General features: G+C 53.2%; 1 protein-coding gene across 6 annotated transcripts in view; it reads right to left on the bottom strand.

Annotated features, from left to right (window-relative positions):
• Positions 1-13,961, bottom strand: part of MYO9B (myosin IXB) — a 134,568-nt gene that overhangs the window by 21,506 nt on the left and 99,101 nt on the right. For all 6 annotated transcript variants that reach the window (XM_039467069.2, XM_074384428.1, XM_074384427.1 and 3 more), the window contains 5 exons: positions 12,316-12,355; positions 11,208-11,330; positions 9,369-9,449; positions 7,002-7,112; positions 2,894-3,016 (listed from right to left, as the gene is read on the bottom strand). In XM_039467069.2, the coding sequence (XP_039323003.2) occupies positions 2,894-3,016; positions 7,002-7,112; positions 9,369-9,449; positions 11,208-11,330; positions 12,316-12,355 (478 nt within the window). The remainder of the gene's footprint in view (positions 1-2,893; positions 3,017-7,001; positions 7,113-9,368; positions 9,450-11,207; positions 11,331-12,315; positions 12,356-13,961) is intronic.

A 13,961-nucleotide genomic window follows, 5' to 3' on the forward strand; every position in this document is an offset into this window, starting at 1 on the left:
GTTGCCCAGCCTACAGTGCAGTGGCGCGATCCTGGCTCACCGCAACCTCCACCTCCAACCTCCACCTCCACCTCCCAGGTTCAAGTAATTCTCCTGCCTCAGCCTCCCGAGTAGCTGGGATTACAGGCGTGCACCACCACGCCCAGCTAATTTTGTATTTTTAGTAGTGACGGGGTTTCTCCATGTCGGTCAGGCTGGTTTTGAATTCCTGACCTCAGGTGATCTACCCACCGAAGCCTCCCAAAGTGCTGGGATTACAGGTGTGAGCCACCACACCCAGCCTATTTATTTTTTTGAGATGGGGTCTCGCTCTGTCACCCAGGCTGCAGTGCAGTGGTGAGATCTCAGCTCATTGCAACCTCCGCCTCCTGGGTTCAAGTGATTCGCCTGCCTCAACCTCCCAAGTAGCTGAGACTACAGGTGCCCATCACCAGGCCTGGCTTTTTTGTATTTTTAGTAGAGATGGGGTTTCACTATGTTGGACAGGCTGGTCTTGAACTGCTAGTCTCAAATGATCTGCCTGCCTTGGCCTCCCAAAAGTGCTGGCATGAGCCACCACACTTGGCCATGGCTTTTTTTTCCTTTTTTTTTTTGAGACGGAGTTTCGCTCTTGTTACCCAGGCTGGAGTGCAATGGCGCGATCTCGGCTCACCGCAACCTCCGCCTCCTGGGTTCAGGCAATTCTCCTGCCTCAGCTTCCTGAGTAGCTGGGATTACAGGCACACACCACCATGCCCAGCTAATTTTTTGTATTTTTAGGAGAGACAGGGTTTCACCATGTTGACCAGGATGGTCTCGATCTCTTGACCTTGTGATCCACCCGCCTCGGCCTCCCAAAGTCCTGGGATTACAGGCTTGAGCCACAGCGCCCGGCTTTTTTTCCTTTTTGAGACAGAGTCTCACTCCGTTGCCAGGCTGGAGTGCAGTGGCGCGATCTCGGCTCACTGCAACCTCTGCCTCCCGGGCTCAAGCAATTCTCCTGCCTCAGCCTCCCTAGTGGCTGGCACTATAGGTGTGTACACACAGTGAAACCCCGTCTCTACTAAAAACATAAAAATTAGTCAGGTGTGGTAGCGGTCACCTGTAATCCTGGCTACTTGGAGGCTGAGGCAGGAAAATGGCTTGAACCCGAAAGGCAGAGGTTGCAGTGAGCCAAGATAGTGCCACCAGACTGTGCGACGGGGCGAGACTCTGTCTCAAAAATAAAAAAATAAAAAAAAGAAGAAGAAATGAGATCTTATTCAGTCACCCAGACTGAAGTGCAGTGGTGCAATCACGGCTCACTGCAGTCTCAAACTCCTGCCTCAGCCTGACAAGTAGTTGGGACCACAGGTGTATGCCCCCACACTTGGCTACTTTTTTTTGGAGACAAAGTTTCGTTCTGTTACCCAGGCTGGAGTGCAGCGGCACGATCTTGGCTCACTGCAACCTTCGCCTCCTGGGTTCAAGCAATTCTCCTGACTCAGCCTCCCAAGTATCTGAGACTACAGGCGCGTGCCACCATGCCCAGCTAAGTTTTGTATTTTTTAGCAGAGATGGGGTTTCAACATGTTGACCAGGATGGTCTCGATCTCTTGACCTCATGATCCACCCGCCTTGGCCTCCCAAAGTGCTGGCATTATAGGCGTGAGCCACCGTGCCCTGGCTAATTTCTTTTTTCTTGAGACAGAGTCTCGCTCTGTCACCAGGCTGGACTGCAGTGGTGTGATCTCTGCTCACTGCAACTTCCACCTCCAGGGTTCAAGCAGTTCTCCTGCCTCAGCCTCCTGAGTAACTGAGATTACAGGTGCCCACCACCATGCCCAGCTAATTTTTGTATTTTCGGTAGAGATGGGGTTTGACCATCTTGGCCAGGATGGTCTTGATTTCTTGACCTCATGATTCTCCAGCCTCAGCCTCCCAAAGTGCTGGGATTACAGACATGAGCCGCCGTGCCCAGTCCTACTAATTTTTAAATTTGTGTACAGACAGGGTCCCGGTGTGTTTCCCAGGCTGGTCTCAAACTCCTGGCCTGAAGGGATCCTCCCACCATAGCCTTCGAAGTAGCTAAGGGATTCTGGGCGCGTGCTTCCTTGCTTGGCTGGAAGGGAATTCTTTACACCAGGTGAGGCCTTCCAGGGGAACTGACCTTGGCACCTGTTAAACAAGGGTGGCTGAGTAATGCCCCCATAGCAAGAGACAACCAGCACATGCCCAGAGATGGGAGACAATCTCTGAAAGGGAAGACAAGCGCAGGGCACCTCCTGCCAGATACTGTGAAGGGGACGGACCAGCTCCTAAACCCTGCCAGTTAGCACGATTGTCCCTTTCCTACCTGTGAGGCAGCAGTAGCAGGTGATGTAGAGGGAGTCGCTGAGCCCCGGTGAAGAACAGCAGGTGGGGCTCAGCCATGGTGGCCCGTGACCTGTCCCTTAGGTGCAGTGCTCTGCTGGGTCCCGAGAAATGCATTTCCTAGAGGCTGGGCACGGTGGCTCACGCCTGTAATCCCAGCACTTTGGGAGGCCGAGGCAGGCGGATCACGAGGTCAGGAGTTCGAGACCAGCCTGACCAATATGGTGAAACGTCTCTGCTAAAAATACAAACATTAGCCAGGCATGGTGGTGCGTACCTCTAATCCCAGCTACTTGGGAGGCTGAGGCGGGAGAATCCAACTTGAACTCAGGAGGTGGAGGGTGCAGTGAGCTGAGATTGCACCACTGCACTCTAGCCTGGGTGACAGAGCAAGACTCTGTTTAAAAAAAAAAAAAAAAAAAAAAAAAAGAAATGCATTTCCTAGATAGAGCCCTGTATGTTTCAGAGAGTGGCCCGGGGCGCCTGGGGACATGGGGAGACACGGTGTACAGAGAAAGGTGGGGTGCGAATTTGTGGTGCCCCAAGGGGCAGGAGCACTGACCTTGGTCTTGCCGATCTGGTAGTTCCTCTTGTCCACATTCATCTTCTCCAGGAGGGTGGCGATGACCTCCCTGCAGGGCTGCGCGTCCTTGGGCAGGAGTACCTGGAACTGCTGAGTGAAATCCTAGGTGATTGGGTGGAGAATGGAGAAGCTGGGGGAATGCTGCAGCCAGCGCTGCGGAGACAGGGATCTGGTGATTCCCTGGTTAAGGGGAAATTGGGTTTGATGGGAATGTTAATGACAAATCTAAAATTTCAGGCTTTCAGAAATAGTCTGGGCTGGGCGTGGTGGCTCACGCCTGTGACCCCAGCCCTTTGGGAGGCCAAGGTGGGTGGATCGCCTGAGGACAGGAGCTCGAGACCAGCCTGACTGACATGGTGTAACCCTTTCTGAACTTAGCCAGGCGTGGTGGCACACACCTGTAGTCACAGCTATTCGGGAGGCTGAGGCAGGAGAATCTCTTGAACCTGGGAGGCAGACATTGCAGTAAGCCAAGATCACACTGTTGCAATCCAGCCTAGGTGACAGGGTGAGACTCTATCTCAAGAAAAAAAAAAAAAGTAATAGTAGTCTGAATATGTATATATATGTATATATGTATATATATATATATTTTTTGAGACAGGGTCTTTGTTATCCAGGCTGGAGTATAGTGGTGTGATCTCAGCTCACTGCAGCCTCGAACTCCTGGGCTCAAGCAATCCTCCTGCCTCAGTCTCCCTGGAAGCTGGGACTATAGGCATATGCCACCACACCCAGCTAATTAAAAAAATTTTTTTTTGTAGGGACAGGGTTTTGCCATGTTGTCCAGGCTGGTCTCGAACTCCCGAGCTCAGGCAATGTGCCCACCTTGGCCTCCCAGGAGCGGAACTGCTGGGTCATGTGACAATTCTATGATTAACTTGTTGAGGAACCATAAGGGGATTTTTTTTTTTTTTTTTAAAGATGGAGTCTTGCTCTGTCACCCAGGCTGGAGTACAGTGGCACCATCTCAGCTCACGGCCACCTCTGCCTTCCCGGCTTGAGCGATTCTCCTGCCTCAGCCTTCTGAATAGCTGGGATTACAGCTGCACATTACCACGCCCAGCTAATTATTATTATTATTTTTTGAGGCGGAGTTTTGCTCTTGTTACCCAGGCTGGAGTGCAATGGCGTGATCTCGGCTCACCACAACCTCCGCCTCCTGGTTCAGGCAATTCTCCTGCCTCAGCCTCCTGAGTAGCTGGGATTACAGGCGTGCGCCACCATGCCCAGCTAATTTTTTTGTATTTTCAGTAGAGACGGGGTTTCACCATGTTGCCCAGGATGGTCTCGATCTCTTGACCTCGTGATCCACCCGTCTTGGCCTCCCAAAGTGCTGGGATTACAGGCTTGAGCCACCGCGCCCAGCTAATTTTTGTATTTTTAATAGAGACAGGGTTTCACTATGTTCACCAGACTAGTCTTGAACTGTTGGCCTCAGGTGATCCACCCACCTTGGCCTCCCAAAGTGCTGGGATTACAGGCATGAACCACCACGCCCAGCCAATAGTCTGTAATCTTAAGAAATACCACTGCAGGCTGGGCGCGGTGGCTCAAGCCTGTAATCCCAGCACTTTGGGAGGCCGAGGCGGGTGGATCACGAGGTCAAGAGATCAAGACCATCCTGGTCAACATGGTGAAACTCCGTCTCTACTAAAAAAATCCAAAAAAATTAGCTGGGCATGGTGACGCGTGCCTGTAATCCCAGCTACTCAGGAGGCTGAGGCAGGAGAATTGCCTGAACCCAGGAGGCGGAGGTTGCGGTGAGCCGAGATCACGCCATTGCACTCCAGCCTGGGTAGCAAGAGCGAAACTCCGTCTCAAAAAAAAAAAAAAAAAAAAAGAAATACCACTGCAGACAAAAGGTGCTGGATCTTTTAGATGGTAGAGGTGGCTGGGAACTGGGGCCACCTTTGCCATAGGGTTTACAGTCTAGGACTCGTAAGGGAGTTGGATTATAGCTGGAGGAACATGTCTGCTATTTTTGAGACAGAGTCTCACTGTTGCCCAGGCTAGAGTGCATGGTATAAACAGGGCTAACTGTACCTTCGACCTCCCAGGCTCAAGGAATCCTCCTGCCTCAGTCCCCCAAGGAGCTGGAAGTACGTTGCATGCCAGCATGCCTGGCTTGTACTTTTGTGTGGAAACGGAGTTTCGCCATGTTGCCCGGACTGGTTTTGAGCTCCTGAGGTTAAGCAGTCTGCCTGCCTTGCCCTCTCAGAGTGTTAACTGCAGGCGTGAGCCATTGCACCAGACCTCTATTTTTTATTTTTTTAAATCTGAGACCGGGTCTCGCTCTGCCACCCAGGCTGACGTGCAGTGGCTCAGGCATAGCTCACTGTAGCCTCAAACTCCTTGGGTTCAAGTGCTCCTCCCACCTCAGCCTCCTGAGTCGCTGGGACCACAGGTGCACACCACCTTGCCTGGCTAATTTTTTTTTGAGATGGAGTTTCCCTCTTGTTGGTCAGGCTGGAGTGCAATGGCATGATCTTGGCTCACTGCAACCTCCATCTCCTGGGTTTAAGTGACTCTCCTGCCTCAGCCTCCCAAGTAGCTGAGATTACAGGCGTGCACCACCATGCCTGGCTATTTTTTTTTTTTTTTTTTAATTTTTAGTAGAGACAGGGTTACACCATGTCAGTCAGGCTGGTCTTGAACTCCTGACCTCAAGTGATCCACCTGCTTTGGCTTCCCAAAGTGCTGGAATTATAGGTGTGCGCCACTGGGCCCAGCTAACTTTTAAATTTTGTGCAGAGTTGCCCAGGCTGGTCTCAAACTCCTAGGCTCAAGTGATCCTCCTGCCTCGGCCTCCCAACGTGTTGGGATTACAGGCGTGTGCCCCTGCATCCACTCAGAACGTTTCCTTTTAGAAAGTTATCATTTCGAGTATTTAAGGGCCAAGCATTGGTAAAACACAGCAGCATGTCTGTATTTTTATAGTTTTGCCTTTCTTATCAGCATAGGATTAGAAAGACACTAGTTCTAGTCAATGATGAGAAGAGAAAGGCGCATTACAACCTAGCCCCTGGGCTATAGGCTCAGGGTGACACGGGCACCAGCTCTCGCCATGACAGGGGTTCTCTTTTTTTTTTTTTTTTTTTTTGAGATGGGGTCTCTCGCTCTGTTGCCCAGGCTGGAGTGCAGTGGTGTGATCTCGGCTCACTGCAACCTCTCTCCCGCGTTCAAGGTATTCTGCCTCAGCCTCCCGAGTAGCTGGGATTATAGGCGCCCGCCACCGCGCCCAGCTAATTTTTGTATTATTAATAGAGACGGGGTTTTACCATGTTGGCCAGGCTGTTCTTGAGCTCCTGACTTTAGGTGATCCACCCGCCTCAGCCTCCCAAAGTGCTAGAATTACAGGTGTGAGCCACCGCGCCTAGTCCTCTTTCTTAATTTTTTTTGAGACAGAGTCTTACTCTGTCGCCCAGGCTGGAGTGCAGTGGAGCCATCTTGGCTCATTGCAACCTCTGCCTCCCAGGCTTGAGTGATTCTCCTGCCTCAGCCTCCTAAGTAGCTGGGATTACAGGTGTCTGCCACCATGCTTGGCTAATTTTTGTATTTTTAGTAGAGACGGAGTTTTACCATGTTGGCCAGACTGGTCTTGAACTCCTGACCTCAGGTGATCCGCCCGCCTTGGCCTCCTAAAGCGCTGAGATTACAGGCGTGAGCCACCACGCCTGGCCTAATTAATTTTTTTTGAGATAGAGTTTCGCTCTTGTTGGCCAGGCTGGAGTGCAATGGCATGATCTTGGCTCACTGCAACCTCTGTCTCCTAGGTTCAAGTGATTCTCCTGCTTCAGCCTCCCAAGCAGCTGGGATTACAGGCATGGACCACCATGCCTGGCTAATTTTGTGCGTATGTATTTTTAGTAAAGGCAGGGTTTCACCAGATTGGCCAGGCTGGTCTTGAACTCCTGACCTCAGGTGATCCACCTGCCTCAGCCTCCCACAGGGCTGGGATTACAGGCATGAGCCACGATGCCCAGCCAGCCTGCTGGGTTTACGCTCTGGAGAGGAGCTCTCTTTGGTGGAGGGTGATGGCCTTGGCCATGAGACAGGTGTGTCCAGGTGTGTGTGCGTGGCCTACCTTGAAGGTGTACTTGGCGCTGTACCCTGACCTCCGGATGCGCACGGTCTCCAGCATGCCCGTGTAGCGCAGCTGCTGCAGGACCAGCTCGTCGTCAAAGCACAGCTCTTTCTGAAACGGGAATGCGAGAGATCAGGCAGGTGCCCTTGGCCTGACAGGATGCCCAGGCCTGGGAACTGAGAGATGAGAGCAGATTCCCACACGACCCCTGCCCCTTGGGATCCTGAACACAGATGGGGTGAGGGGCACACGTGGGTGCTGGCTAACCGACCTGGGAATGTCCCAGCACAGTAGTCAGGAGCCCCTAGACAAGGGGTCCTTCCTTATTCCAGATACTCTTTCTGGAATGACGCCAAGATGGGAGGATCACTTGAGGCCAGGAGTTTGAGACCAGCCTGGGCAACAGAGTGAGACTGCATTTCTAGCCAATTAAATTTATTTAAAAAAAAAAAAGAAGCTGGGCGTGGTGGTGCATGCCTGTAGTCCCAGCTACTCAGGAGACTGAGGCAGGAGAATTGCCTGAACCCAGGAGGCGGAGGTTGTGATGAGCCAAGATCAAGCCATTGCACTCCAGCCTGGGTAACAAGAGCGAAACTCTGTATCAAAAAAAAAAGAAAAAGAAAAAGAACCCAGATGCAAATGTGTTTTGGGCTTGTTCTCTGTGCCAGGTACCAGGGTAAGTGCTGGGGATTTGGTGGAGAGGAGAGCTTGGGCTGGGGCAGGAGCCACACACACACGATGGGGTGGACAAAACCCAGCATCCCACGGGAGTGTCCCAGGAGAGGGGAGATGCCGCGCCGAGGCCTAAGGAGGGAATAGGCGGGAGTAGTTGGGTGGAGGCCCAGAGGAGGAGGAAGCCAAGGGGCTGATGGGGACACAGGGAGATGCTTCCTGCCAGAGGAGAGAAGAGGCTGGCAATTTGGCTACCGCAGTGGGCTTTAAGCCAGGAGCTCAGGGGTCCGGACTTCACCCTGGTGGGCAGTGAAGGGTAAGGCATGGTGTCGTTACAAAGACAAACTGTGCTGGGCGCGGTGGCTCACACCTGTAATCCCAGCACTTTGGGAAGTTGAGGTGGGTGGATCACTTGAGGTCAGGAGTTCAAGACCAGCCTGGCCAACATGGAGAAACCCCATGTCTACTAAAAATACAAAAATTAGCTGGGCGTGGTGGGCACCTGTAATCCCAGCTACTCGGGAGGCTGAGGCGGGAGCATGGCGTGAACCTGGGAGATCAAGGCTGCAGTGAGCAGAAATCACAACACTGAATTCCAGCCTGGTTGACAAAGGGAGACTCTGTCTCAAAAAAAAAAAAAAAAAAAAAAAATTGAATGGGAGAGAATGGGGAGGGTGGTGATGGCTGGGGGTGGATGTGGTGGCCAGCGATGCTGGCTGACAGCCTCCAGTGCACCGAACGGCTCTTCTCATAGAGAAGAATCCAGTGGCACGGTCCGCGAACGAAGGTGCATGGTGAGGCGTCTCCCCAGGTATAGTTGGCGGGAGGTTCCTGCCTGGCTGTGTGCTCACATTGGTCTGGTAGCCGACATCCCTGCCGAGTCCCTGGCAAAGTCCCTGAGCTGTCCTCCCAGGGACAGAGTGGACCTCTGGGGTAAAGGAAGCCCAGGGCCAGTGCTGAGCCTGGGCCAGGGCCCCCACTGGTGCTCCCACCGGGGCTCTGAGGGTCTCTCCAGAAATTACCAATGTGAGCAGCGGGCTGTGTGTGCCTCTGGGACTCAGCTGCTGTGTAACCTCAGCCCCTGCCTTCCAGAACACTCCCTGCACCGGCTACTCTTTGGGATGTATCTGAAGAGCACCCCCGACCTGTAGCTCCCTGATCAAACTTTCTCTGGGCCCCTCTGTGTTCCAGATGACATCCCTGCTCTTTTTTTTTTTTCTTGAGATGGAGTCTCGCTCTGTGGCTCAGGCTGGAGTGCAGTGGTGCAATCTCGACTCACTGCAACTTCCGTCTCCCAGGTTCAAGCAATTCTCCTGCCTCAGCCTCCCAAGTAGCTGGGACTACAGGCGCATGCCACCGTGCCCAGCTAATTTTTGTATTTTTAGTAGAGACGGGGTTTCACCATGTTGGCCAGGATGGTCTCGATCTCTTGACCTCATGATCCACCCGCCTTGGCCTCCCAAAGTGCTGGGATTACAGGTGTGAGCAATTGTGCCTGGCCAATGTCCCTGTTCTTGAATGGCCACCTGGGCCACCCTCACTGCCTCCCGCTAACCCCTCATCCCTGGCTGCCTCTGGATGGACTGCAGCACCGTCCCCCATCCTGCGTGGAGGCTGGGGCTGGATGCAGGGACACCGATACCCCTAAGGGTCCAGCATGGGCCTTCTTCTCTGGAACACCGGAGAGCCACTCACCTTTTCAGCATTGGAACGGATGCAGCGGATGAAGAAGGGCTCTGCCTTCCCTAGTGCCTCCAGGAGCTTGCTAAGGGATGTCTGTTGAGGGAAACAGAGAGCATTTGGGTTGAGTCAGAGACCAACCCCGGCAGCCTCTGTTCCATGGGAGGAGGCCTGGGACGCTCTAGCATCAGTGTAGGGTGGATGGGGTCTGCAAAGATGTGGGTCCCTGGCAGTGGGACATGAGAGGTTCCTGCTGGACGTTCTGACCCAAGGCTGTGCTATCCCTGAAAGCCCTCGGGGGAGCTATGCGGTCCCTATGGCCCCAGGGCCGCCAAAGGTTGTTTTTGTCTCAGGTGGAAGACTCGGGCTAGGCAGGATCAGACAAATGCTTTCTGGAGATTTGAAACATGTCTCAGCCTCCAAAGGGACAATGGATGTGGTGTTTTTTTCGTTTTTGTTTTGAGACAGAGTTTTGCTCTTGTCCAGGCTGGAGTGCAGTGGTGCGATCTCCGCTCACTGCAACCTCTGCTTCCCGGGTTCAAGCAAGTCTCCTGCCTCAGCCTCCCGAGTAGCTGAGATTACAGGCGCACACCATCATGCCCGGCTAATTTGTTGTGTTTTTAGTAGAGATGGGGTTTCACCATGTTGGCCAGGCTGGTCTCGAACTCCTGACCTCAGATGATCCACCTGTCTCGGCCTCCCAAAGCGCTGGGATTACAGGCATGGGCCACCTCATCTGGCTGGATGTAGTGATTTTTGTCCCCGGCCTGCTGTTTCCAAAAAGGATTTGAAGGAGCTCCCATATTAGGTAGTTACCAAAAAAGCTGAGGTGGGAATAGAACAATCAGATTGAGGAAAGAGGAAAAGAACAAAAAAGCTAAGGAAGAGGGCTCACAGCTGGTGGATGGCCTAAGTAAAAACAAATGAACAAACAAATAAAATGTGTCCCTGAGCCTCCTGGCAGCCAGGGAAAAAAGGGAAATGTGACCTAAGGACATAGCTCAGTGGTCACATTAACTCATGATTCTTTTACCTCAGTAATTCTTAACCAACCAGGGACAATTTTGCTCCTCAGGGACAAATGGTGGCCTAGTTGGCTGTCACAACTAGGGAGACTAAAAACCCTAGAGTGGGCTGGGCATGGTGGCTCATGCCTGCAATGCCAGCACTTTGGGAGGCCAAGGTGGGCAGATTACTTGAGTCAGGGATGGCCAACATGGCAAAACCCTGTCTCTACTAAAAGTGTAAAAATTATCCAGGCATCGTGGTGCACACCCATAGACCCAGCTACTTGGGAGGCTGAGGGGAGAATCGCTTGAACCCGGGAGGCGGAGGTTGCAGTGAGCTGAGATCACACCACTGCACTCCAGCCTGGTGACAGAGCAAGTTCCCTGTCTCAAAAACAAAACAACAGGCCGAGCGGGGTGGCTCAAACCTGTAATCCCAGCACTTTGGAGACCAAGACCATCCAGGCCAACATGGTGAAACCCTGTCTCTGCTAAAAATACAAAAAAAATTAGCTAGGTGTGGCGGCGCATGCCTGTAGCCCCAGCTACCTGGGAGGCTGAGGCAGGATAACCGCTTGAACCCAGGAGACGGAGACTGCAGTGAGCCGAGATCGCGCCATTGCACTACAGCCTGGGCGACAGTGTGAAACTCCATCTCAAACACACACATACACACACACAAAACCCTCTGCAGTGCGTGGAAGAGAAAGATCGGGCCCCAGCTGCTTGTGGTGCCTCAGTGGGAGCCCTTGGAGTAACTGATGAGCTGGCTGTGCCGGGTGTCGGCGGAACCACACAAGCATGCGGCTGAGCTGACTGCCGCCTCCCACCCCCCTGCTCTGCCTACCTGGAACTGGGCACTGATGCTTGGTGGCTTTTTCTTCTTGTGCAGATGCAATAAGGACTTGGTGGTGCGGTCGTGCAGGGTCATGCTGATGATGAGTTTCAGGGACTTGGAGTCCAGCAGGTTCTAGGACAGACACATGGGGTCCGGCCTGCCCTCCCGCAGCCCACAAGGGCACGGGGAGGCGTCACAAGCATCCCCGGAGCCAGGGCAGAACGGCGTCCCCGCAGCAAGCGCCCGGGCGGCAGCTCTTAGGTTTGGTCTCAGGACCGCGCTGCTGGTGCCGGCCCAGTGGAACGAGCTGGGGTTGCACCTTGCACACAGCGCTGGTTCCGGGAGGGCTGATGACAGCCTCTCTCACAGCCTGCGTGGCTGCCCCATTTCCTCTTCCTCTGGGTTAGACGAGGAAGCCAGTGCTACTGAACCTGGCCGTCCCTCTCCTCGGCCCAGCTCGTACGATTTACGTTGCTTGAGCCAAGAAGGGCCAGGCTCTTTCTGTCTTCTGCATGAGATCGCTGGACAGGCCCCCCGCTCCTGTGTCTGCCAGTTCTCCTGCTGACAAGAGGAACTGGCCCCGCCCCATCGACTAACTAGATGGCGAGGCTTATTCTTACTCTTTTCACAAATTTCCTAAATGACTGCGCTTGAGTGGGGAAAGTAGATGGAGCCCCTGGGAGGTGCTCTGTCCCGTCTGGAAGCCGCCCCATAGCCAGGGACTGAAGATGTCTCACTACCTGGGGGCAGAATGAGCCCTGTGGTGCTATGAACCGCTAGAACTCCCCGTGGGACCAGACTGAGGTCAGACTTCAGCTGTGCTCACACCCCTGGCTTCCTCCCTCACCCCTTTCTCTCTGCCTTCTTCTGCAACCCCCCTGCCATACGCCGCTGTGTGTCAATATCCCCATCTCAGACCCTGCTTCTGGGAAACCCAGAAAGAGACAGCTCCAAATCATAACAACACGAGAACATTATTTTTTTTTCCTTGGAGGGAGGGGGAGATAGTGGGAAGGAGGAGGAAATAAAAGAAGCTGCAGAGGGGACAGCTCTCAAGATGGGCAGAGAAGCAGGACATCTCGGAATGTGTCGCGCGGGTGTGTTCTTTTTTTTTTACCTTTGGAATGATCTGCTTTTGTTTGATACCTTTACTTTTCCTGTCAAAATATTAAAAATGGTTTTGTGAACAAAAGGAACACAGTGTCGGGATTTGGGTTAGTTCAGCAAGCCACGCCTTGCGGGTTAGACTAAGAGACAGAGAGAGGGGGGAAAGAGTGAGAAAACGTTAAGTGCAACAGGGCCGCCGCCGCCTCTCCACGCCGCGTACGTCGGCGTGCCTCTGCCACTGTCTGGGGACACCAGTTTCCCTGGGAAAGCGGCAGCCTGACTCTGCTGGTGGCTGCCCCAAGGCTGACAAGAACATTTGGTCTGGGGGCCATGTGGATGTCCGAGAAGTAGGAGGGACTGGCTAGTCATCTACAGGGTGGGGTGTGCGTTGAACAGGACTCGCCATGGAAGAACTGACATAATCCCCAAATAATGGCAGGATACCCTGAGTGGGGTACTGAGGGAGGCTGAGCAGTCCTGGTGGAGACCAGGTGACCAGGCTGTTCTTGCCATGTGCTGGCAGATGCCAAGCAGGCACACGGAGGCCCTTCTGGAACCCTCCGCTGGCAGGGCACGGCAGGGCAGGGACCTACCCTGCAAAAGAACCAAAGTGGGGCCTGGGTGGGAGCTCTTTTCGGGCTCATGCTGGTGGGAAAGAAGAAAAACAACGCTGGCCAGGCACCGTGGCTCACACCTGTAATCCCAGCACTTTGGGAGGCTGAGGCGGGTGGATCACCTGAGGTCAGGAGTTCAAGACCAGCCTGGTCAACACGGTGAAACCCTGTCTCTACTAAAAATACAAAAATTAGCTGGGTGTGGTGGCGGGTGCCTATAATCCCAGCTACTTGGGAGGCTGAGGCAGGAGAATCGCCCAAACTCTGTAAGCGGATGCTGCAGTGAGCCGAGATCGTGCCACTGTGCCCCAGGCTGGGCAACAGAGCAAGACCGCCGCAAAAAAGACCCAAAACCCAAAGCTGCTCTTTTGGCTGAGGTAAAGAAGGGGACAGCCCCTGTGTTCACAGACACTTTATGGAATCTTAGAGACCAAGGGGAAAATAAGTAAGTAAATATTTATTCAAAAGGCCTGGTGCCTTCTGAAGACCAGCTAAGGAGGTGGTTTCTTGCAGGTCTGTGAGATGCTTAGGCCTTGAAGGTTGCATTCAGTTTCCCCTGGATCCCTGTGGGGTAAAATAAGGCATAACAAGAACAAAAGTTTCAGGCTGCGGTGGGTGGATCATTTGAGGTCAGGAGTTCGAGACCAGCCTGGCCAACATGGTGAAACCCCATCTCTACTAAAAATACAAAAAAATTAGCCAGGTGTAGTGGTGTATGCCTGTAATCCCAGCTACCTGGGAGGCTGAGGCAAGAGAATTGCTTGAACCCGGAAAGTGGAGGTTGCAGTGAGCCAAGACTGAGCCACTGCATTCCAGCCTGCGTGAAAGAGTGAGACTCCACTTCGAAACAGTAAAAAATAAAAAAGAACAAAAGTTTGAAACAGGCTCCCGCTGGGTGTGGTGGCTCATGCCTGTAACCTCAGTGCTTTGGGAGGCCAAGGCAGGAGGATCGCGTGAGCCCAGGAGTTTGAGACCAGCCTGGCAGCCTGCGCTATGACATAGCAAGACTCCACCTCTACAGACAATAAAACTAGACAGGTGT

The sequence above is a fragment of the Saimiri boliviensis genome, chromosome 14 (genome assembly GCF_048565385.1).
Source record: "Saimiri boliviensis isolate mSaiBol1 chromosome 14, mSaiBol1.pri, whole genome shotgun sequence".
Classification (NCBI taxonomy): Eukaryota; Metazoa; Chordata; class Mammalia; order Primates; family Cebidae; genus Saimiri; species Saimiri boliviensis.